At 41.0% G+C, this 23,791-nt stretch overlaps 1 protein-coding gene across 4 annotated transcripts in view; it reads left to right on the top strand.

Moving 5' to 3' along the window:
* Positions 1–23,791, top strand: part of GRHL2 (grainyhead like transcription factor 2) — a 66,412-nt gene that overhangs the window by 37,507 nt on the left and 5,114 nt on the right. For 2 of the 4 annotated variants that reach the window (XM_040083330.2, XM_040083304.2), the window contains exons 9-15: positions 3,395–3,553; positions 9,037–9,124; positions 9,210–9,349; positions 11,346–11,377; positions 12,492–12,586; positions 18,075–18,160; positions 23,386–23,450. In XM_040083330.2, the coding sequence (XP_039939264.1) occupies positions 3,395–3,553; positions 9,037–9,124; positions 9,210–9,349; positions 11,346–11,377; positions 12,492–12,586; positions 18,075–18,160; positions 23,386–23,450 (665 nt within the window). The remainder of the gene's footprint in view (positions 1–3,394; positions 3,554–9,036; positions 9,125–9,209; positions 9,350–11,345; positions 11,378–12,491; positions 12,587–18,074; positions 18,161–23,385; positions 23,451–23,791) is intronic. The other 2 variants (XM_040083313.2, XM_040083322.2) reach the window with 2 other exon arrangements.

Here is a 23,791-nt window from a genome sequence, read left to right as displayed (position 1 = left end):
CTGTCATTAATTGCTCTAATCTAAGATATGCTGACATTAAAGAAAACCAGACATCACTATAATGACAATTGTACAATGTGTTCCAGATAGCAAAACATTGCTAAAATCCAGTTTGCACAAGAAAAAAAAAAAAAAGGTTGTATCTGAATTTGGGTGTAATCATAGTCACTTTTATTAATATCGTTCTAAGACAAGTGTAGACAGGGCTTGGGAGGGAAACAGTAATTTCTCTTCCTGCCACTGTAATTTCTATTTAACTCTACATTTTCTAACCACATTAATTCTACAGTGCAAAAGACCACAGCAAAAGAGACAAATCTGGGTATCTTCTAAGAAAAGTAGAGCAGCATTCCTTTTTGTGACTGCCCATGGAACAGTTTTGCCCCTTGTCTCGTCAGAGTGGGAGTACATGCATTAGGGACGGGCTGGGAAGAGAGGGAAGTGAGTGTTGCATAGGGCAAAGCAGACTGTGCTTGGACAAATGGCTGAAATCAGTGCTGCTCAGAGCTGGTCACTGCTTTGGGGAGGTGATTTTTGGGCAGAGCAGGAGAGAGAGAAGGGGATTTTTGTCCCCTTCATAGAGTCCAAGTGTTTCTCTAGGTCCCCTTCACCATAGCAGTATGCTGCACTGGTGCAAATCTTAAATCATGCAAACAGAAAAAAAGACCCTAAAATAAGTAACAGAACCTATGTCCTCTTCCCTTTCCCTCTATACACCCACATGTTTTCCAAATCCAGAATCAGTGTGGTGCTTTACAGGAAAGCTAATAGAACATTGCATGGAGACATAAAATTTCCCCAGTAGGAATGATCTGTGTTAATTCGAATCCATCTGTCTATCTGTGAGGTGCTAATGATACGACAGAAAGTGTAGCACACTTTATGTGCATGAATGTACAATCATTGCTCCTCAGAGAGATCCTGATGTATTACAGTGTCAGGACAAGTTACTGAGTGTTACAGCATCTATCTGCTATTCATGCTGAATAATCTGTTACTGCTGTATGGGGACTCTTGAAACCATAAACCTTGTCTTCTCCAGCCGCTCCTACTCTGCTCTGTGATTGTGGAGGCAGTGAAAGAGATGACACAGTGTATGTAGTTGATTAAGGTGGGATGAGATCTTTTTTTGCTTCTCAGCTGAGTGTGCAGCAAGCGTGGGAGATGTACAAACTGCTAGGTAGATGCAAAGCCTGCACGTCTTCTCAAGTTTGAACATACATTTAGGAAAATCCCTGTGCAGAACTATGGGCTAAAATATAGGGAGACCAGATTCTGCTTTATGCTAGACTTCATTCCACTGCTGTGTGTTCACACACACTTTAAACCATTGCCCTGGCACAATAAACGATTCCGAAGGCAAATGAAAATTCAGGCTGTCATATTTCAAAGGTGTATTCACTGTGTCTATACTTATCTTTGGAGCTGGAGATCAGCTTGTAATTTGAAACAGAAATAACGCTATCAGCTTCAAAATCAGAGTTTCACCTAGGGCCTTTCCCTGCCTCCCTCTTCTCTCCACAGTTAAAGTTCAACTATTTCATTTGTAAATGCAGCTCTGTGATACAATCAGAAGCAGAAAGGAGGGACCATTAGCTCAGTCAGGCAAACAAGCTGCTCTGGCTCCATCATAAAGACCCTGACTGTAAAGTTAACTTCTGCCAGGAGGGTAAAGTATCCCTCACCAGCCCTGCTGGAGCCCTTCTTTATTCTCAGCTGTCTTTCTTAGGGATGTTGCATTCTGGTTACTCACACTGTTGGTTTATTTTCCCTGTTTGGGGTGGAGGGGGGATGTCCTTTATGCTCTTCCTTCAGGAATCCTCCCAGACCCCAGGGGCTGCTGCCTTCTCCTCTCTGCCTGGTGAGGTGTGCATCAGGCTGAGAGATCAGTTTCAGATCTCTTCTTTCCTGAGTGTCTTCATTTTTCTGGAGCACGTTTTACATCCTCCTGGTTCTGGAGATATGCACTGCCAGTTTTCTTAGTCCTTTTCCTTGGTTGACACTTTTGGGGTTTTGCTTGATGTTTTGTTGTTGCTTTTTAAACTGAGGGCAAATGAAAAGTACAATCAGGTTAATACACATTTGCCCCAAATTGTTATGCAATGCACATATTCCTCACTGGGCTGAAAATTAGATTTTTAAATTAGTTAAATTAGTTCCATCCCTTGAGTTTTATGCACGCCATCTTACTGAAAGCTATCAGTGGTATTTCAGTTCATAGTGCTTGCTTTACATCAGAATAGTCCTTGGGAGACTTTGGTGGTGGGAGACCCTTCTCTCAGGTCCTGTACAGATGAAACAGACCTTGTCCCATGGTGCCAGTTGAGTTAAAGAGAGGGAGATGATTAATAGCTATCAAGTTGTAAGTTTTTTTTGTAGAAGGAGGGCAAGAGATGGATTTCTGAAGCACAGGCAAGCAGGAGACTTGCTGGCTGTGTTGGTTAAAGCATAATGCCAAGGCTGGGAGTTCCATCCCTGGATGGGCCATTCACTTTATGAGCTGGACCTGATGATGCTTCTGAGTTCCTTCCAGCTCAGAGGATTCTGTGATTCTCTGAATGCAATGCCAAGTTTTGTGGATGCTGTGTAACAAAGAACTTCTGAGAAGAGAGGTAGGGAGTAATTTTATGAATATTTGAAAAATTCCTTCCCAGTTTGAAAGACAGGGTGAGATGCATCTTTAAAACTGAGGAAAGACAGTGAAGGGCCCTTAAAGTGAAACACGGGACTATCTATTAACGAGATGGAGAAAGCAGTAGTGTTGATAAAAGTGTGAAGAAAAATTTTAAAATAAAAAAGAGAGTAGAGTTTATTTTTATCTCACTGAATTTGAATGTCAGATGAACAAGCCATACCTAAGGCAGCTGGAAAGGATGAACTAAAATGATCTGTATTAACAAATAGCACAAATATACAGAGCAGGTTTGTAGAGTGGAACAAGTAAGGGCTAAAGACCTGACATCCACGTGAGGCACTTTTAGGAGGTTTTATCTCAGGTTATCTTTAGTCAGTTCCCATGAGCTAAGCAACTGTGAGCAGCTGGAGTGCTCCTATGACATATCTTTCTGGTCTGGCTCTTCCAAAAAGAATCCAGTCCATGTATTCTGAGCTCTGGTGTGAAGCAAAGCATGGTAAGTTGGGACAACCAAATTATTCACCTCAAATGTGAGCTTCTGATCCAAACTGAAGTACCAATATATGGCTTTCAAGTTTATCCTTTCCAGCATGGGAGTGTCTTTGCTGGACAGAAGTGGAGGAAGGATAAATGTGTGAATTGCCAGAGCGTGAATCATAGCTGAATATTATTTTATTTTCCAGTTTTTTGGTCATGTATTTCTGGAAGTTTAATTGTTGTTTGCACCACATTTTAAAAAGTAATCTCTCTGGCACACAGATTTTCATCACAGTGAATTGCTTGAGCACAGACTTCTCCTCTCAAAAAGGAGTAAAAGGGCTTCCTTTGATGATTCAGATTGATACTTACAGCTACAACAACCGCAGCAATAAACCTATCCACCGAGCCTACTGCCAGATCAAGGTTTTTTGTGACAAGGTAAGTGGAAAGCACATTCCCATAGGTGAAGAAGGAATCTTGTTAGGCAGTTTGTTGTTGCTGTATTTTAGACCTAATTAAATGTTGTTTCTTTCCGTAAAGAATTGTATTTCATCCTAGCATTTTGGACCAGCTGTATCACAAATCTAACTGATTATCATGTAATTATTTTACTGCTTTGCAGGCTTTTTGGCCCTGATTCCTCAACTTGTGACTGTTTAAGGGCAGCATGTTATAGGTCATGATTCTGGAATATCAAAAAGGTAATAGTGCAAATGCAGAGATCTCTTATTTAGAAGGTCAGTGCTGATCACAGGCTGCTGGTGGCAGGCTGCTGATGTCATCCCTTCTAACTCATAGCCAGGATAGATAACACGTAAACTTCATGTCAGTTTCTCTGATATAAAAATGCACTTTTCAGGGGGGGTCTGCCAAGCTCCCATTTATGATGAAGTGGAAAACAGCAAATTCCAGTGATGCAGCTGATGGATTTCCCCCCTGCTTTGCTTATAAACAGTTATTTCAGAAGCTCTTATGTTGCTAGGATTTTCTTATCAAAAGTAAAATACAAAAATATATTAGCCATTCCCATTTTGTAATTCAGTGACTATTTTTTGTGTGCGTTCACACCCTCTTTAGTGAAATTTCGGGTTTTTTGCTGTAGATACGACTGCCCTTGTGTGGAAACTAGTAAGATGTTTCAGCATCCAGACATAGATCATACCTGAATGAACTAGACAGTGTCATGATCAGCTGTATATCACCAGGTAGAAACAGTCGCTCAGAAATGTCAGTGATGATTCTTTGAAGAGAATGTGACCACTTTTCCGTTTTGTTTAGCATCTGCCAGCAGATGACTTTCTCCATGCTGAGAAAGATCTCTCATAGGGGAGCTGATGCCTGGATTCTAGTCAAGGTTCAGGGATTCAGGAGCCTACATCTATTTAAGTGACTTGGAAATTTATCCAAATTAGTCTTGCCATCCTACAGGTGGGAATAGAAAGACAAAAAGGCCATGCCCCAGGCAAAACGTAACATTAACTTTTTAATGGAAAGGGTAAGAGTTCAACTGCTTCAGGTCTCTGTGTTGCAGCTCCTTCCCCCTTTTCAGTTCATTCCCTTGTTGCTGTCTTGACAACGAGATCTTGAGGGCTAATCAGTCAGTTGTGTTAGTGGAGGAAAATCTTTGGAAGTAATGAATGTAAATGTATTCGCTGAGGTCTTCTTGCAGCCAAAATGCTGTGCTTTTGATTGTAACTTTGAATGTCGAATATTGAGAGATTTGGAGTTACAGATGGATGTTAAAAGCTCAGTAACTATCAAAGTAACAAGTCGTTTTCATCTACCTGTTTCTGAAGAGCCGTCAGAAAAAAATTAATCATTTTAAAAAAAGGAAGGAAATTCAGAGCACAAACTCATCAAGGGTGACCTCTAGGTACAACTGGTGGAGATTTTGAATAATACATGTTCATTGCATCTATTGGCTTAATTGGAGCTTCAAATATCCAGACTAGAAGGCAGGAAGTGAATGTTGAGTCTATTAAGCAAAACTGTCTCAAAGTAGAAGGAAGGATCACAGAGGTAGTTAAAGTGTTATACGCATCAAAAAGGTATTGGAAGTGGGAACCAAAGGGCTCAAGGGTATTGATAATGGGCTATGTATCTGTTTAATATAGATGTATACACACATGTAGAACTTCTGAAGTTAATGTGGGTGTGAAAATGCCTTGAGCGAATGAAAATTATCAAGGTCAATTGGCATGACAGTTTGTGCTAATTGGCACTTGGTAAGAGATGATTTCTTGCTTCTCCCCAAACTTATGCTGCCAGATCTTGACCAACATCCCTTTGTCACAGGGCTTTTGTAAATAAATAAATGTTTGGAGAATTTCCACTTGCTGGTGGCATCGGGAGAATTCATCATGCTCAGAGGAAGGTAGCTGGTGTGGCTGGGTATCCTCTTCTTTCCAAGATGTCAAAATGAACTCCTGGCTCTGGTTAAGGTGGTGCTAAATGGTTCAGTTTCTCTTGCTAGCATGTGACTCTCCCTCCAGTGACAGGGACAAAGCCTGCTCCTTTTTGGGAAAGGCCATGAAGCTGAGACTGTTATTTATTGCCCACCTTCTTGTCATGATCAATTAAAGAGGTACTATAGGAACATTAAGAAAAACCCCAGCAAATGTATAATGATCTCTATAAATTCTGAAAGTGTGAACTGCACTTTTATGCCCCAATCTGACAGCCTCAAAGAGAAGCTGTTGAGAAAAGAACCTGATCTATTACAATCACCTGGAATAGTGGAACTGCACAGTAAATTCCTCCCACCTAAGTATGAAATGTTTTTCAATTTGGAACACGGAAGAAAAAATGTTTCTGTGCCTGAGGTGTTATTACAAATGTTTCTTTCTGCAATGGTGGTGCCTCTTTAGGACCAGTAGGTGTATTTGTATATTCCCTTAGAAAAATCACAGGTGGAAGTGTCCAGTTTTTAAGAACATTCACTGACAAATTAATGTCTTGTAGCTGCAACACAGCATAACTGTTGTGGAAAGAGTTATCTTTGAAGAAATAAAACTGCATTTAGCTAAGTGGTACATATTATATATAATTTTAGTATTTATCCTTGATTTTAACATTAGTTTACATATAAATTTGAGAGCAACACCAACTCACATCCAGCATGTCTTTTGGGATATAAATGTATGGAGATAAATGCTGCAAAGGCTGTAAATGTTACTTAACAAATCTACCTTACTCCCTCTTTGTTCTCCAATCTTTTGTCCACGTTTGTTTTTCAGTAGACAATCTTCAAAGCATTTGTTATAGTCCACATCTTCTTTTCTCAGTGCTAATTCTCTTCCCTTGCAGTCTTTTTATCATGTGCAGATCACTGATGCTGCATTATGAGATTATATAATTTTTATTCCCTAAGTAGGTTGTCAGGGAAACTTGCTACCAGGCCTATTTATATATTGCACAATGCTTTAGCCACTCTATATGAAAGAACTAGGACTTCAGAGCTACTTGATTTTCTATATCTTTGATTATCTTTACTGAAAAGAAGCAGAACTTGACCTGGCAAATACCATAACATTGATCCAAAATAAAATAAATTAATCCAGTTTTCTTTAATCTTTAAAAAAACCCCAAAACGTGTTTTTTGAAATATATGCAGTTTTTGCATCCTTATTTCTGCTGTGGAATATCATAGAGAAAAATGGACTATCATAGAGTATTGAGCAACTCTAATTGCCTATTAATCTTCAGCTTTGGAGAGATGAAGACTAGTGTCTATGTGCCTGCCCAACGAGATGTGAAATTCTTTATCCTGGAACTAGAAGCAAGTGTACACACTTGAGAGTGTGTGATGGGAGTGGTCCTTTTGAGGGCAAGGGCTTTATCAGGCTGGAGCTAGAATGCAAGACTTAAGTCTATATGAGTTGAGGAATTAGGAAGAAAATACTTTGAATCATCTGAAATTCGTAGGCTGCATTTTTTTAATAATTAGTAGCAGAAGCACTCCTTGAATTTATACAAAGCCCAGATATCAGTGAAAAAATTAAGAACTCATTTCATTATTTCACTGGTCACAGTATGGTTTGTAGTCCCCTGTAAGAGGGTTATTTCTTCTGTCCTAAAGTGATGTGCAAACTGTGGTTTATTAGGTATGTGTCAGATGGCTCAGCTATTAAAAGTATGCAGCAGAAAGGCTCTAGTATGCAAAAATCGTTTTGTGGTCTCATCCCTGTGATGGTGACGTCCATCCTGTAGGCTTGGCTGACCCCTGACATCTGGGTTGTTCCAAGCTCAGAAGGGCTGGTAGGTAGTTTTGTGGGTATTGCAGTTGCCACACTTGTGAAGAGGCTGTGGCACAGACAGTAACTGGTGGATGGAAATGACTGCCCAGCTCAGGGATTGCCTGCACCCCAGAGATCTTGGGGTGTGTTCCCTTGAATGAATGAAGAGAAAGCTTTGAAGCATCACCAACTTGATGGTTACAAAGAATATTACAGAAAATCAGGAAAACATGCATTTTTTATTATGTATAAAAGGCTGGGTCGCCCTCAGTTTCCGCTTTCCCGACAGGAGACTCGCCCTTGTTGCCGTGTATGAAATGCTTTGGGGGTTCATCCCGTTCCCTGTGAGCAGCAGAGCGGCAGCACCGAGTGGCAGGCAGGGCTGTGGCACCTGGCAGGGCAGAGCCCTTGGTGCAGCAGAGGTTTTTCAAGATGTGTTTTTTGTTGAACAGTGGCTGTGACGTGTAATTTTGCTCCTTGCTTAGGAAGAACAGGTGGCTTTAAAGATTACAAATGTACCTCTAGAAACAATTTTGATAAGTGCACAACTCTGAATCCTTTGGCTTCTGTGGTTGAGCTTGGTGAGTGACAACTGCACTGGGACCTGGTCTGGAGGCAGTGTTTCCGTTTGACACATTCATGTTTTACTAAAGGGCTATTTCTTCCTCCAGCTCTTTCAGCCCGTTGAAATCTACTGATAGATCACATCCAGGAGTACATCTTTCCTTGCACTCTTTTTAAACTTGGTTCATTGACTCATTGTGTGAATTTTGCCATCTTGAGTCGGTATTTTTTGCTTTCCTTGCTTCCCTCCCCTCCCTTTCTATTCAAGAAACTTCTAATTTTAATTTGGAATAAAATTCTGTAATCTTGCATGCCAACTGTCTGGGAGCATATGGATCTTCATTACCCTTCACAATGTGATGGGTATTATTTATAAAGTAAATTAGGAGAACTTCAAAGGAGGTGTTGCTGCTTTTTATGTCAATAACAAGTTTTATTTTTTAAACTTGTTGAGAGTATATTTACATAACAGAAGCCTGCAACTTCCCAGTAGTTTCTGGTGCCTAATAGGGCAGTGCTACATTGCTTTCCTATTTCTGGAGAGCTTCTCCCGGTTTGAAATGCGTGTATTTTTCTGTAAGAACCCTTGCAATGTTGGCAAGCTGTCAGCAGAGCCTTTTTGGACTGTCAAAGGCTCTGCGCAGCTGGCTACAGTGGAGCAATGCCCCACCCCCGACAAAGTGGGTGGAGGAGAGTTTAGGGAAGATCTCAGCACAGACATGTAAAATGATAGCAATCCTGCAGGTGTTTTATGCCATTACATACACAAAATGTTTGGCCTGAGCACTCTGTCCGTTGCAGAGACACTGGGCTTGGGATGCCCTTTGCACAAGTTGTGCTGGCTACAGACTGCACACTGCCTGCCCTGGCTCCTTCAGACCAACATGCGGATGTGTTTCCCTTGCTCTCTGCAGCCCTCGGAGCTACTGGATGTGCCAGCTGAGTCTCAGGCACAGGTGATCCGGTGTGGTATCTTCTCAACAGAGGTGTCTTCAATGAAATAACCAGTTTCTCTTTTAGCATTTCTGTGTGTCTGTTGCTGTAGTTCCAGGCATTGCAGAGTACAATGCTCACAGTGGTTCCTTTTTGGCTAATATCTGTGAGTTGTCTTTTTTGCACCAGGGAGCAGAGAGGAAAATCCGAGATGAGGAGAGAAAGCAGAACAGGAAAAAAGGCAAAGGCCAGGCATCCCAAGCCTCATGTAATAACGGTGAGTGACAGGGGCCTTTCTGGTCTGGGGCTAAGTCACGCTTAACGTACCTCCTTTCACAACCCTGTGCTTTGTGATTACCTAGCAGCTGAAGGGAAGTTGAGTGCACTCCCTCTGCAGAAAAAGAGTGATATCACCTTCTTCAAAACAATGGCTGACCTGGATTCCCAGCCAGTTCTCTTCATACCGGATGTTCACTTTGGAAACCTACAAAGAACTGGACAGGTAGGAAATAATGAGGTGAGCAGATGCCCACTTGCCACCTGGCTGCCTCTGATCTGGAGCAGGTTTTAGGGATAAAAAATCACTGTTCCTGGGGGCCGCTTGTTTCAGCTCTCGTTTTGGTAAAATGCAATTTTGGCACATCATTCATAGAAAACCTCACAAGTAAGATGTACCTTTCTGAGTTCTGGGTGCGAAGGAGTTTATACTTCTTTGACAACTGACTAGTTTGGTTTTGTTACAGTGTTGTCATTCTTTTACTTTTAAATGTAAGGTTGATTTGCGACTGAAACAATCTGGTTTTTAGTGCACTCTTTGGCTTGGTGAAATGAAGTGCCATCTTGTGGTGGCAGAGATCCCCCTCCTTGTCACAGCTGAAAACAAAGACCAAGCTCTTACACGTGTAGGAAGGTCAAGAGCAGGGTCACTGAACACTCTACCCATTTTCTGTCGGCATCACCTAGAGATCTGGAAATTCCTTGAAAAAAATATTTTCACTCTTCCAAGTAAAACTCCATCATACTAATGTTAATTCTCAGTATTGGCAGTTATCACTAATAAACATAAGGAAGTTTTTCCTGACTTCACTCTTCTACTTTATTGCCTGCTGGGAACTTGAAAACCTGAACTGGAGGGTCAGCTCTGACAACTTTTTTACTATGAACGTGTTATTTATTAACATCTCAGAGTAGAATGAGACCTTTATGCATGTGTTTATAAAGACAAATAGTTGATGAGGAAATTTAATATGCATCTACCTAAAAAATAATAAAATGAGGAAGATGAAATGAAACTGAATGTTGGAATTGTCAATTATTTTGAAGCGGTGAGAATTGTGGTTGTGCAAGGCACAAAGAGCGCAGACATTGTAATCGCAGCTGTCACTGGCTTACTCTCCAAACTGGAAAGACTCCCACTCACATAGCAGTGTTGGGTACCTTCTGTCCTCATGGCTTTCAAACCGGAATGTGGATTTGTTTCAAAACAGGAAACGGTGGAAGCATTCCTTAGTGTATATAATCCTGTAAATAATTTTCTAAACTAACTGGAAGATATCCCCATTTCCTAGCTCTCAGGCAATGTTCAGCCATGTCTTTTATTGCTGTAACTCGTAGTTACAGACCTCAGCTTTGCACACACACACCTCTGAGCTATTTTCATTGCACAGGTTCAGAATTGAAGGTTCAGAGTGAGAGGTGAGTGTGCTCTGAGTCTTGCCAGCACCAGTGCTGGAGACCTGCCTGGGGTGGCTTGCCCTGCCCTGCAGGATGGGCTGCTGTGCCCTGTGCTTCCACCCTGCGCTTGCACCGCAGCTCAGCAGCGGCAGGGCTGGTGCGCTTGTTGGTGCAGACCTGCAGTGTGAGCGTGCTGTGAGGAGTTCTGCTGACTGTTCTGTAGAATGTTGGAAACAGACTGTGATTTTATACCACCCCTGCTACTGTCGGCTGCATTTGCTGCTGTTGTAAATTCAGTCCCGGTGAGTCTGAGCTATGTGGGTTTACACAAAACTGGACTTGGGCTCCTGCCCACAGCCTGTGCGAAAAATGTTCAGCTGTACCATTAGTAATTGTATTTCCATTAGGCCTGTAGTTTAATCTTGTCCTTTATAGTTTAATTAGGTTTTCAGACGCTATTAAATACATATAAAAGCTTGTGAGTGTTGTGGCTTAAACTGTATTAGGGGTAATTTAGGTGAGTAGTGATCTGATTTAGAGTATTGTAAAATAATTGGGGAAATTATATAAACCAGGGAAGAGGGTAATGTCTCTCAAATAAACTTTGATATATTTCCACTAGATGATGTTCAAACAGCAGTTTCTCTAAGCCACATTTCTACCAGGTGACAGAACTAGAGGTGTTTGTGTTTTATAGAAGAAAAAAGGGGTTTTAAACATGACTAACTGCTAAACACTTGTTATCTTTTCTCCCTTTTGAAGTTTTTCTGTTAAGCAAGTGTCTGAGTTTTGGGAATAATTGATTTTTATTTCCATCCTTCTAGGTTTACTATAATACAGATGACGAGAGAGAAGGGTAAGATATTTATTGTTTCACAAGCTTTGCAGTTAACAGTTTGAATTGATAGAAAGTCAATAGAAAATATGAGATCAGATAAAACTGACCCCCTTTGTCCCCCTTCCCTCATGTTCTCCCATGTAAACTGTCTGCTTTTTATGTCTTTGTTTTAACACATTTCCAAGTAAAAGGGTCTCAAAGTTCAATACAGGGACAGGACAATTTATTTGACAATGAAGTGCCATCTATATAAGCATAAAGGTTCTCAAATAATTTAGAAACCAGGAAGCTTTTTATTGAAGCACTGAACTTCACTGCATTCCTGAAAGCTGTTTAGCAGTGCACGCACGTGTATGCAACAAATACAGGAACTGCAGAGAGAATGGGCCATGGGCCATGTGCCAGAAGAGAAAGGCAGAAAGAGAACAGAGAACCAGGGAAGGAGAGGGTTGGAAATGGGAGTATGCCCTATCTGACTTTGGGTGGACTGGAAGAATTGATGAAAGTCCCTCTAACAGTTAGAGGGTGCCATGAAATAAGGGTTTAATATGGGTGGCTGAACTTCAGCCCACACTGTGTGCCAGCCCCATACTTTTGTAAGTTGCTTGAATCTTCAAGTGAACACTCTCAAGTCTGAGATTCTGCAGTAACATAACTACACTCCCATAAACCTGAAAAAAGTGACCTGTGGTAGGGAGTGGCTGAGCAATTGCAGTTTACATTTTCTTGAAAACATGAGGTCCTTTTTTTTTCTTTCTGAAGCTAATATTCTTCATAAGGTTTACAATGGAATTTGAGAAACAAATGGGTTTATTGCATCAAGCAATAACCACTCCCTTCCCTCAATATTTAGACAGTTAAGGGCCTTTGGGGTTTTCAAATTAGTGTGCAACATCAGAACATATTTTCCTGTCACCTGTCCCAGCCAGTCAGTCTCTGCAATTTAAGAGGCCTCTGTAGTTCAGATAAGCATCAAAAGCTAAATCCTTGCAGTTTCTGCTTTTGGTGCTACTTGAGTAGCTAGTGGGTGTATCTGCCAGAGTACAAAGTGAGTTGTGACTGCTGCTGTTGTCTCCTCTTCTGCTGTGAGTACAGTTTTACTGTGACATGGTCCCTGTTTTGTATATTCTAGTAGCAGTGTCCTGGTCAAAAGGATGTTCCGGCCTGTGGAGGAAGAGTTTGGTCCCTCTCCTTTGAAACAAATCAAAGAAGAAGGTCTGAAAAGAGGTAACAGTCAATTCTTAGCAGTTAAAAATCATTCTTTGGGACTCAAACCCTCAAGCTGGCTTGGACAAAATGAGTTGCAGGATTCTAATACAAATATGGGTAGACGGAAGAAGAGTTCTTTGCATCTGCCAGTCTATAAGGAGAACTTTTAAAAAATGCTAGAAATTACTTAAAAAAAAAAAAAAAAAAAAAAAAGGAAAGGGCTATGCTCTCTCAAGAAGGGATCAGGACACAAGTGTATAGAAAAAAAGCTAGAAAGTTTCTTGGTTCTTGGCCAAGCTACAAAGTTCATAAAAGTTCTAGTGACAAATCTGTGATGGTCTATTTTTAACTTTTGCTCATCTTTTCTGTTCTGTCTGGGATCACAAGCAAATATGCAAGATGCATTGGGTCAAATACAGAGACCTTAACAGGCAAGCTCCTGCTGAGTGCAGACTTAGATTGGCTGGAATAAAATTTCAGAAATTTCTTACCCTATTAGAAATACAAGACATGGAGAGACATATTCCAGCAGATGTAACTGATTTGTTTAAGGGTTTGTTTCCCTTAACTGTTTTTACTGCCCAGATGGGTGTTATTACAGTTGCGTTTCATGTGCTCTACCAACTCCTGTTTTCCAGTCTGCTACAAGTGAAGGTGGAGTTGAATAACATTGAAGCAACAGCTTAGGTTGAGCTGTTAAACTTTGCAGTGAAGTTGTTTTGTCCACAAAGTCTGTTTGTGTACAGCTACTTCCAGTGCAGTGCCATCGGTTATCTCTTCCTACACTGTCACACTTAAACACCCTGGGGAATATTTGCCATTCCTTCAGTCTCGTGAGTTCTGTCATGTAAGTTTATTGACAAACTTGGGTAACTAGAACTGGCAAGTGTTTTGAGGTTCACCCGTTGGTTTGTGAGACACCAAAGCAACAAGGTACAGAAGTGAGCCAGGTCTTTCTTGGTTGTGCCATTTGTAAGACTCCTTTGAGCTTTATAGAAATGACTTCCCACAAGCCCGCATTTGCAAAGTTTCCATGTTGGACAGGGTGGTGTGCTTGAACCAGGGGAAACATAAAAGATTATAGGATGAAGACTGATATCTTCTTGAAATAAATGTGAACATATAATTCTTTTAATTGCATCTTAAATTAATAATGTGAGGTCAGCACTGACCATGGACTTGCATTTGGTTGACTCAAGACCTTGGAGAAATTCACATTATCAGGGCTCTATCAAGCAAAAGATGACAGCCATGAGGGCTACATAAAGAACTGTAATTTCCTACAATTTCACCTGGGTTTCCCAGCTGGAAGCCTAGGAAGTGGCCTGCAAGGAGGTATTTGCTTTGATTATTCTTGTCCTTTGCTGTGGTTAGTTGTTTTGATATCATCCAGGGTTTGCAAGCATTTCAAGGGTAAGATTAGAAAGAAAAGAAAAAAAAAAAAAAATCTGGTGGCAAAACTATGTAAAATTATTAAATCCAGGAGAGGCACAGAACCAGAGAAGCTGGAGGATGCTCTCTTTCCATCCCCTTCCTGTTCAGTGTTTCTATCATCTTGGACTGTGCTGGCTGGAGGCCAAGGCTTTTCCAGCGTGGCCTTTGCTCTGGTGAACTTCCTGCCATCCGGAACCGTGCATCTGGGATTGTGCTGATGGCATGCAGCTGAGCTGTAGCTACCCATTTGATAACACTGTCTTTGCCAGAGAACTCACTGGCTATTAAAATGTTTTGGGGTTTTTTTTTCCCAGCGTTGCCATATTAGAAACTTCTTTTCTCAAGATTTATTTGGTACAGCAGAATCAAGAACTCCTAGAGAGCAGGTATAGGTGGGGCACAGGTGTAATGTTTGAGAGAGAGCAGGTCTGATATGTGAAGATACACATTAAAAGATACATAAAAAGCAATGTAGTCCCAAGGTGTCTCATTAGCAGAGCAGTGCAGGTAAGCAGCAGCCAGTGAGGTGTCCAAGTCCCAAGAAGAATGGAAGTGAAAGTGTGTGGCCTCACCTCTGCCTACTGGACCTACTTGTAACACTGGTGGAAGTAAAAATATTAAGGGGCAGCCTTCAAGAGAGCAGGTCTGAAGGGGTTTGCAAACACAGTTCATATTTTCACTCAGGTAGCTACCTCTTTTTGAATTATTCTTTCATCTCCTCGACCTCTAAGGAAAGTCCAAATGCCCAACACAGAAATGTGAAATATGTTAATCTGTACCAAACGTGCATCACAGCTAGTTACTTGGCCAGACTTGGCTTTTTCCTGTTTTGAGTTCTCAGTAAGTTTTCAAATCACTTCCCCTTTCAGATTTCATAGGGAGTTTCCCATTAATTATAAATTTAGCAGCTGAGATACAGATCAGGTGTATTTCCAGTCCCGTAGTTCTCAGTTTCAAGAAAGTAATCTTTTGTGTAGCTCTTGTCTCTTAGGAAAGTCATGTTAAACTACTCTGAAACTTTTGGATTCCTGACAATCAGGGGGTTGAGAGCCATCCAAGGGAATTTGTGCCTGGGCAATAATAAAAACTCCAAATGTGAGAAAGGAAACTCAAATTACAGCTACCAGCCTGTGTCCGGTTGTGTCCCCCAGTTCTGCACCACCACACCAGCCCTTCTTTCCTTGACTAAGATCTACCATGTCTCCATTCAGAGACTACTTAACAGAGACTGTAGTCATTGCTCATAGGGTGCTAGTCACAGTACTGGTAGTGTCCAGACTCAGACCTCCTAATGCCCCAAGTCTTACTGCCTCATTATGTCCTTAGTTTCATCTTTCCTCATATATTGTTGTCATGAACAATTTTAAAAGCAGTATCTAACATTGTTCTTTTGCATTCACACATAAATCCTCAATTCAGTGGCCTGGCTTCCAAAAGTCTCACTGGTGCAACAACATCCCTTGCCTTGAGCAAAGGCTGTTTGCCTCTCTGCAATTTGGTGTGTTGGGGTTATTTCTTAAGTAACTAAAGACAAATTTATCTCCCCCCCATCTTTTGCAATTCTTTTTAACATCTAAAGAATATTAAGGACTGCAGTAAATTACAGTGCTGGCAAGAAGGTTAAGGACTAAGACCAGGGAGTAGACCAGACAAATTTGAATTTATCTTTTAATTTTCAGGCAAAAATAGCTCATTACATTGTACAAGATTTCCCCCTTGTTGCCCTCCAGATCTTGTAATTTGTACTGTTAGAGTGAGCCCATCTAGATGCTATGAATGTGCCAGTAGGATCAGAGGACATGAGTTGTGTTACATGGTCACAGTTACTCAGTGGCAATGCTGGTGCTAAGCACAGTGGAGCCTTTGCAGCCCTTTTGCCTCCCCTCTGGCTGTGCCTCCCGCTGCGGCCATCTCTCTGCTGCTCTGCCAGCATGAAGGCCTGTGGGGCTGCTTTATACACTGAGGCAGGGATCTGATCTGTTTGAAGAATAACTCAAAAAAGGGTTGTTTTTTCACTCACATCTGCTGTTTGAGAGAGTTTGTCATCCGGGAAAATTCATTGAGATGAGCCAGAGTAAGAGGGGCGTAAGGGCAGGGATGAGACAGGAGCTTCCTGAGGCATCACTGTCACCACAAGTCTTTTGTGGAAAAGTACTCTACTGAATCAAAGCCAGGAGTTTCACACCTGTCAGAGTAAAGAAAAACCTAATAACCCCCCATTGCTTATTAACCCTGCCTCTCTGTGTGTATGATGTTGCCTGGCACACCAAGCACAGCAGAGATGTAAAGCTCAGCACCAGGATTGTGTTATGTACCCAAGTTTAACCTTGGACCAAGTGATTTTTTCTTCTCCTTTCAGATATAATTGTAATTGTTAAGGCTGGCAGAGCTCCAGATGTTTGTAAAGCCAGGAGTGACAGGACAACCCTCTAGTCACAAGGAAAAAGTTTACTAATGAATATAAGTGTTACTACTGGTAAAATTAGCCCATTGAGTGAGTGCTTGTTTGTGCAATTAATCATATCAGGCATGGTAAAATATAACTCCTGGTGTGGAATTTTTTTTTCTTTTACATTTTGACAGTTTGTGACCCAAAGTTGTCTCTGCTTCTAAGTCCATTAGAAGGATGTTCTCAGACCAGGCCCCAAAGAGCTGCCAAAATACAGGTGAAAAGGATGTGGCTCTGCATGCTGTGGCAGCAGTTTTATGGTTCATATTTCTGAATTGAAGATGCAAAAAGCCCAACATTGTCTTGCATGTTTGGTTTGTGGACCAAGTCAGGGGACTGAATTACCTATGATTTTTTTCCAGTCATTTCAAGACCTGGGTAAAGAAGCTACAATTCTGTGCAAATGGGCCTGAGTCCATCCTGCTAGAGTCTTGGCCTGAGAATTAACTTCTACACAATTACTTCTACATGAAAAATACTATCATATTTTTTGGTTCATCTCTATGTCATCTTTTGAGTTACCTGGTGAAGATATCTCTTGGACCCTAAGAATTTGCAATATCAAATGATGCCCTTTTCTATCTACCAAAAAAAAAAAAAAAAAAAAAAAAAAAAAAAAAAAAAAAAAAAGGTTACCAATGTAATTTGTCACACAGCCATGACAGTGCATGTGTATATGTAGTACATGTGCCTTGTGCAGCAGTGCTATTTGAAAAGGCATTTTATTTAGGAAACAAAATAAATTGCAGAACATCTTATTTTACCTGTTACTTATCAGTCATGTGAGATGATGCCTAAAACACTTTTCTGGTGTCTATGCTTATATGCTTCGTACCTGTCTGCTTTGCTTTTGCCATGTTATAGCAAGGTTCCTCCTTTCACCTGTACAAAGTGTGAAGAAAGTGAAAGAGAAGGCAGGGCACTGTGCCCATGGACAACTAACAGCTAGCAGGGCATTTGAGGGAGGAAGAGGAACAGAAATGGCATTCAAGTACCTCTGCAGGGGGCCACACTGGTAAATGCCTCCCTGCCAGCTGTGCTCTTAAATGTCTCCCCTGTAAGGTCTCAAGTGACTTTGATCTCATTTCCCCCAGTGTTTATTTTCATAGTGGTCAGGCCCTTTGCAGTCATCTGTGTGGTAATGTCAGAGACAACTATTTCTTTACCTTTCCTTTGATTTTGCTCTCAAAAGCACAGCTAAAGGCAACCCAGACTTGCCTTTTTTGAATGTCCTTCCCCAGCCTTTTAGATGAAGCCTGGAGAGGTACAAGAGGTTTAAGAAGATCTAGCTTGTGTGTTTTGTCCTATAACCAAGAGAAAAGGCCCCAGTGCTTTTTAGCTTCTTTCTGTAAATGGAGATTTAGATTCTGGAAGATAGAGATTCTTCACATTAGATTAAATTTGCTGAATTTTCCATGCTGTCTTTTCAGTGCAACTATGATGTGTTGTCCATGTCTAGATCACTGATGATATTAAAGGTACATCTTTTTAAGTGCAAACCATCTTCAGTGCTTAATTTTATCCATCATGGATTAATATTTGTTTTTCTATTCAGTGTTGGGTATTTTGTATGTGCAATTGACTGAACCTGTTTGATTTTTTTTTTTTTTTTTTGCATTTCAGTGCTTTTGTACGTGAGGAAGGAGACAGATGAGGTGTTTGATGCTTTGATGCTGAAATCACCCACAGTGAAGGGGCTAATGGAAGCTGTAAGTATATGATGTCCTCACATTGTTTGTCTTTCTTGGCAAGAAAACCTTGAGGCTCTCCATGTATTATTGAGATAAACCATAATATAAAGATGAAGTTATTCTCAAGTGCATTTAAAGCATTTCTTAAAGGCTTTCTGGAGTGCAGCTCTGAAATGCTGGTGTTTACCTCATTCAGTGTTGTCAGCAGGTTACTGGGTTTAAACAGCATCAGAGAGCTGATTATTGGAGCCCTGAGCTTTGAGGACTAGCAGTAGTTAACCAGTGTCAGGGAAGGAGAGAGGTGCAAGCTTCATTTTCTGGTATGCTTCTTTCTGAACTGATGGTTCAGAGCCAGTTGAATTTTTCCTGTAATGCTTATCAGTACATTCCCAGCCTGGTTTCCGAGAAGAGGCCCGAGGATGCGCCGTTCCTGTGGGAATTTCATGTGGCCTTTGTGCAATTGCTGTTCAGCATGTAAGAGGCAGGTGCTGAGCCAGTGCAGACTTGTCATTCATATGTTGTCTCAAATTCCTTCTCTAGCCCTCATTTACAGCATGACCTACCTACCAGCTGGCTCTTTGCTTCTTCTTTGAGTTTTTGCTTGTTACCCATTAGCTTGTTACCCATCTCATGATAAGAGTTGCTATTTCCATGTTTAATCCTGTTTATATGAGCTGATGGCTCATGAAATTTTGGTAAGGGAAGAGTTAGGAAATAATCACGTGTCTCACTGCTTCAGTGAGGGAATGTGAGATTGACATGTGGGATGCTGAGTTGATTTCCAGCCTTGTTTATGTGTAGGGGGGAAGACGGAAATGGATGCAAATGCCCCTGGAGAACTCAGCCAAGTGCTTAGATGTGTGTATATTTATACTCTCTTAAGACTGTCACAGTATCTTGTTGCATGTACTGAACACTTTTAAGGCAGTAAAGATTGAGCTATTTGGCCAGTAGCAGAAGGCAGGAAAAGATGTGTGGGTTAGTGAAGTTGCTTAAAGCACCTATTTAGATGAGGGTATCCCTGAGGAGAGTCAGTGGCACACTAAGGATGTCCTAACTGTGCTTCTGCCGATGCTCTTTGTTAGCTGTGACTTCAGCTCAGCTGTCAGGCAGAGCACATGGATAACAAAAACCAGGCTTTGCTTGAAGAGGCAGCAGTCTGATTCATGCTAAGCTGCAGCACAATTTCATCTTGTCTTTGTAGGGAAGTAAAAAGTATGTTATTATCCTTCTATAACTGTGCAAGCTAGCATGACTATTTTATCTCCAGTAGTCTGTGCCTCTCCATGCTTGTTCTCCAGTCACCATGTAACAAAAACAAAGCTGGTGCAGAAGCAGGAAAGGATTCTGCATCCTCAGTCAGCGCAGCTGCTGACTCACTGGCATGTTTTCGGCACCAGAGAAATCTAATCTATTGTAAAATGTCCCAGTTCACTGGAAGGAACACATTCAGAAAATTTTAAATCTCTTTGGTAGGATACTGTGGATAAAACAGTGCTGTCGAAGAGCATATTCTTAAATATTCTCTCTACAGTCATTGCAGCAAATCATGTAGTTTTGTAATTGTGCATATCCTAAATGCTCCATTCTAGTCTCAGTATTAAGAATTTAGGAACTGAGCCTCTGAGTGTTACAGAGCCCCAGATGTGAAAGAGAGCTTCAGTGATCCTCAGTCATACCCTCCTTCTCTGTTTATGGATTTTACTTTTTTTTTCTTTTCGTTAGTCACTATTCCTGATCTTTGACTTTTTCCTAACTTTCTGTGATTAATGATATGGTTTTCTCAGATCCTATGTTTATTTTATACTCACATATACTCCCTTTCCAAATTAACAATTAGATTTCTTCTCAGATATCTTTCTTTTGGCAAATATCTAGAAGTCTTGGGTTTCAGAAATGCACCATGTCTCAGAAAGCGATGCAGATACTTGGTTTTCACTAGTCATCTTGATCAACAGAAAGTAGCAAAACATCACACACAGGCGGTGACTGACCAGCTCTACATCCTGTTTTCAGCCTGATCCAAAGTCAGGATAACTGTGGATCTCAGTAGGTACCTCAGTTTTACATTGTGCAAAATTACATATTTATTCAAATTACAGAAGGCAGTTCAAATTGGGAAATTCAAGCATCTCCCAAAGTCTTTCAATAATTAAAAGCTAACAGCTGAGTTCAATAGAGCTAGCTTAGACTATTAGATTCTATATATGTGGTTTTCCAGCCAGTGTAGGGCAACAGACTAGACCATTTCATAGAAATAATCTGGCAAAGGTGTTTTCCTACAAGCCTTGTCCTGCCCAGATATTGCCCTTTCTGGCTTCCTGACTCCAGCAGAGAGCATTTCTGGTGGCTTGTGCAATCGGACAAACGTGCCATGCCAGGGGACTGCAGCCCAAAGGAGCACCTGGTTCCACTTGGAAGGCTGTCACACTGCTTCGGGAATCCTAACAGAAAGAAATCTCTGCTCAGAAGACTGACAAATGGACAGTGGAGATGATAAGGAAAAATATTGCTCCTAATAAAGATCACTTTTAAAAATGTAGTGTAGCCTGCTTGTGTTGGTCTGAGAAATCCTGTCATTTTGTTTGGAAGTTGGCAGTAAGTGGTGGTCACTGTGCTGGCAGCAAACACCCAGGGAAGAGGGTGTTAAGTGAGATGCCCTAGCAGATGCTCACTCTCTGCTTTCTCCAGTTCTGCAGCAGGACTTAGCACATTTGTACTGGAGACTGTGAGGGGGAGGCTCTCCCATACCCCCACTTTAAACCTTGCTTCCACAGCTTGCTGTTTGGTATAATTGATTGAATCCCAGGGGTTCCTGAGAAATGTGCTTACTCAGTCAGCTGGAAATCTTTTGCAAAGCTCACTAATCCCTGCATGTTATATAAATCCTACACCTGTTACAGGCAGTGTGACAGGCAAGACTTTCTCAGCCCAGCCTCTCATAGTTTATGCAGGAAGTGACGTCCCAGAGTCCCAAACTGCTTTGAGCAATGTTTGGAATGCATGAGTGTTAGGTATGCCAAATATCCTAGAGAAGATTTATGCTGGAATGTGCAGAATGCTGTATATTAGCTGCTATTAAGCCTCCTTGGCAAGAAATGTTTTGCTTGGCTTGTTTATTTGCATGGGGTCAGTGAAAAGTGTCTTCAAGTGCTGATCTTTACAATATCACTAGGCTTCAGAGCTAACAACCCAGAGTGGAAGATTGTTTCCTCATGATTCGTACACTTGTGACACTTGCTGCAGTCTTGGGTTGCCAGTTTTTCTCCAATGCCTATTAAAAAGGATTTTTTTTCAACTCTCTGATGAAATGGAGCCATTTTTATTATTGCTTTACATGAAAACTTAAATTTAGGGGTACAACAGAAGCACAGATACAAAAATTCAACACCAGATGATCTCTCGGATGTCATTCTGTCCATGATAAGCAAAGCCAGAGGATAATAAAGAGTAAAAGATCAGTGAAACTGTTGCTGATTCAAGCAAAACTGAAGTAGTAAATACCACCCAGGTTCAGTTTGTATTTTGTTCTCTGCTAGGTGGAAAACTTAGGAGTGGGTGAGTCTATTGTACCTCATTAGTTATTCCCCTTTCTGTTAGCCACTGATGTATGCTAATAGTCAGAGGACACTGCATTCAGTGTAAGAGAAGTTTTATTGGTTCTTCAGAATCTTGGAGTTTGGCTGTGGGATGCCTGTCAAGCTGATACCCTTGTGCATTATTAGGGATAGTTTTTAAGTACAAAATTGCATCTAGGCTAAGATGACAATTATACTATTATAGGTGACATAGACAAGTATAGGCTAATTAATTCTCTTTCAGAGACTCTCGGCTGTCTGGATGGGAGCCATGCTTGGTGTTCAACCTGTGGCTCTTTGAATCTGTGCTCAGTGCTGAGTTTATCCATTCCATTTTCTCTTTTGTGATAATTGCTTTAATGTACTTCCCTAAAATACCTTTTCTCAACAGAACTCTGAATGCAAACACAAAGAAAGGATTTTACAGTGACGTTTGCCAGTCTTTAAATAGATTTTTAATTATGCATTTCAGTTCTCTAATTCAGAAGATAAGTAGTCAGCTATTTGGCTGCAACTTCATTTCACCTAGGAAGAGCTGGAAACTTACTTTGGCAGTAGAGCACCACGGAACATTAATCACTGGGGAAAAGAAATTTTCCTGTAACTGTTTTGCCTTTTGGAACAATCCTAAAGTGTGAACTGTAGATCTGTTCCCTCAAAGAACAATCATAATTTAGAAAGCAAACCTGGCTCAAATGAAGTGCCCAGGGATGCCATCTTCATAAACACACCACAGACTCACTGCAAAATAGACATCCAAAAAAGTTACTAGTACACTGCTGCAAAGCACTACCAAAGCATCCCAGTGAAGTACTTGTTGGCATGGGTAATTTGTCAGATAAATAGTTCTTCCTTCTAAAGTTTTACTGTATTTACCGCTTTATTATTTAGTAAGAAGTTTATTTTACAAGTCCTTTATCTTGATAACACACGTCTCAGTGACATCTCATCTTGTTGTCTGTACACTCAGATGATGTTTTGTGAGCCAAATAGTGTTTTCATTTTGCTACTGTAGTAACTAGACTGGATCACCTTCCCAACAACACGGACAGTTCTTAGCCCCATGTGTTTGATGGCGGTAGCTCTCCCACAATAAAAGGTACCTTGAAGATACTTTTCAGACCAAAGTACCTCCATGGAGAGTCCTGTTAGCTTAACGAGCCATGAAATGTCTTTGAGAAATAGAAATGTGTATGGTTTTGTTGTTCCATCAGTCCATCAGCTCCTGTAGTGTTGCCATGTGTCTGCCTTCTGCCTGGCAGGAGAAGCCTTTGCTTCCATGAGCCCAAAAAATCAGATTAAGAAACAACAGAAAGATCAGATTGAAATTCCCTGATAAAATCTGAAGCTGGGAAGAGCCTTGACTCCTTTGGCAGAGCGCTAGGAGATGCTGGGGCAGTTCTGCTGACTCACACCATATAAAAACTATAGTATCTGAGTTTCTAGTTGGAGACAATTGTTGGTTTTGATTAAGCTGTTCAGTATTATTGCTCCCCAAGTCGTCCTTAAATGAAAGCATGATAGAGTTGTGACAGACTTTCCTGTATAGCTATCCTGCCAAGTTTGCAGAGATTTTGTTTTAATGCCTTATGTAAAGTAAGAGGCAATAATTTTACATTTCTTATTTCATCTTTAGTGATATTTCTTTTCTTTTTATTATTTTAGATCTCTGAGAAATACGGGCTGCCAGTGGAAAAAATTGCAAAACTTTATAAGAAGAGCAAAAAGGGGTAAGTTAGTTACCTAACTAAGGATCTATTGCAGGATCTTTTAGAAGTACTCAGAGATCGCAGTTATATTGGGGCCTCGTAATGCTGGGCAGCACAAACTCTTTCAGGAGACACACCTCATACCCATGTGCTGAAATCTTCATGTCTGTGGAGACTGTAAGGGATGGCAGAAGACGAAACATGGATCTCCAATCTGTGTCTGACCAGTGTTCGTAAGCTTACTGTGAGAAAGAGTTTGTGGATAAAGTCTGCTTTGTAGACAATATACGCTTAATAACATTAAGGGGCAGCATGGGAGATGCTGCCTTTGCTGTGAATACAGTGTGGGATTTTCCTGCAGT

Source organism: Hirundo rustica, chromosome 1 (genome assembly GCF_015227805.2).
Source record: "Hirundo rustica isolate bHirRus1 chromosome 1, bHirRus1.pri.v3, whole genome shotgun sequence".
Classification (NCBI taxonomy): Eukaryota; Metazoa; Chordata; class Aves; order Passeriformes; family Hirundinidae; genus Hirundo; species Hirundo rustica.
The sequence above is the reverse complement of the archived record's forward strand: the minus strand, read 5'-3'. Positions and strand labels throughout refer to the sequence as shown.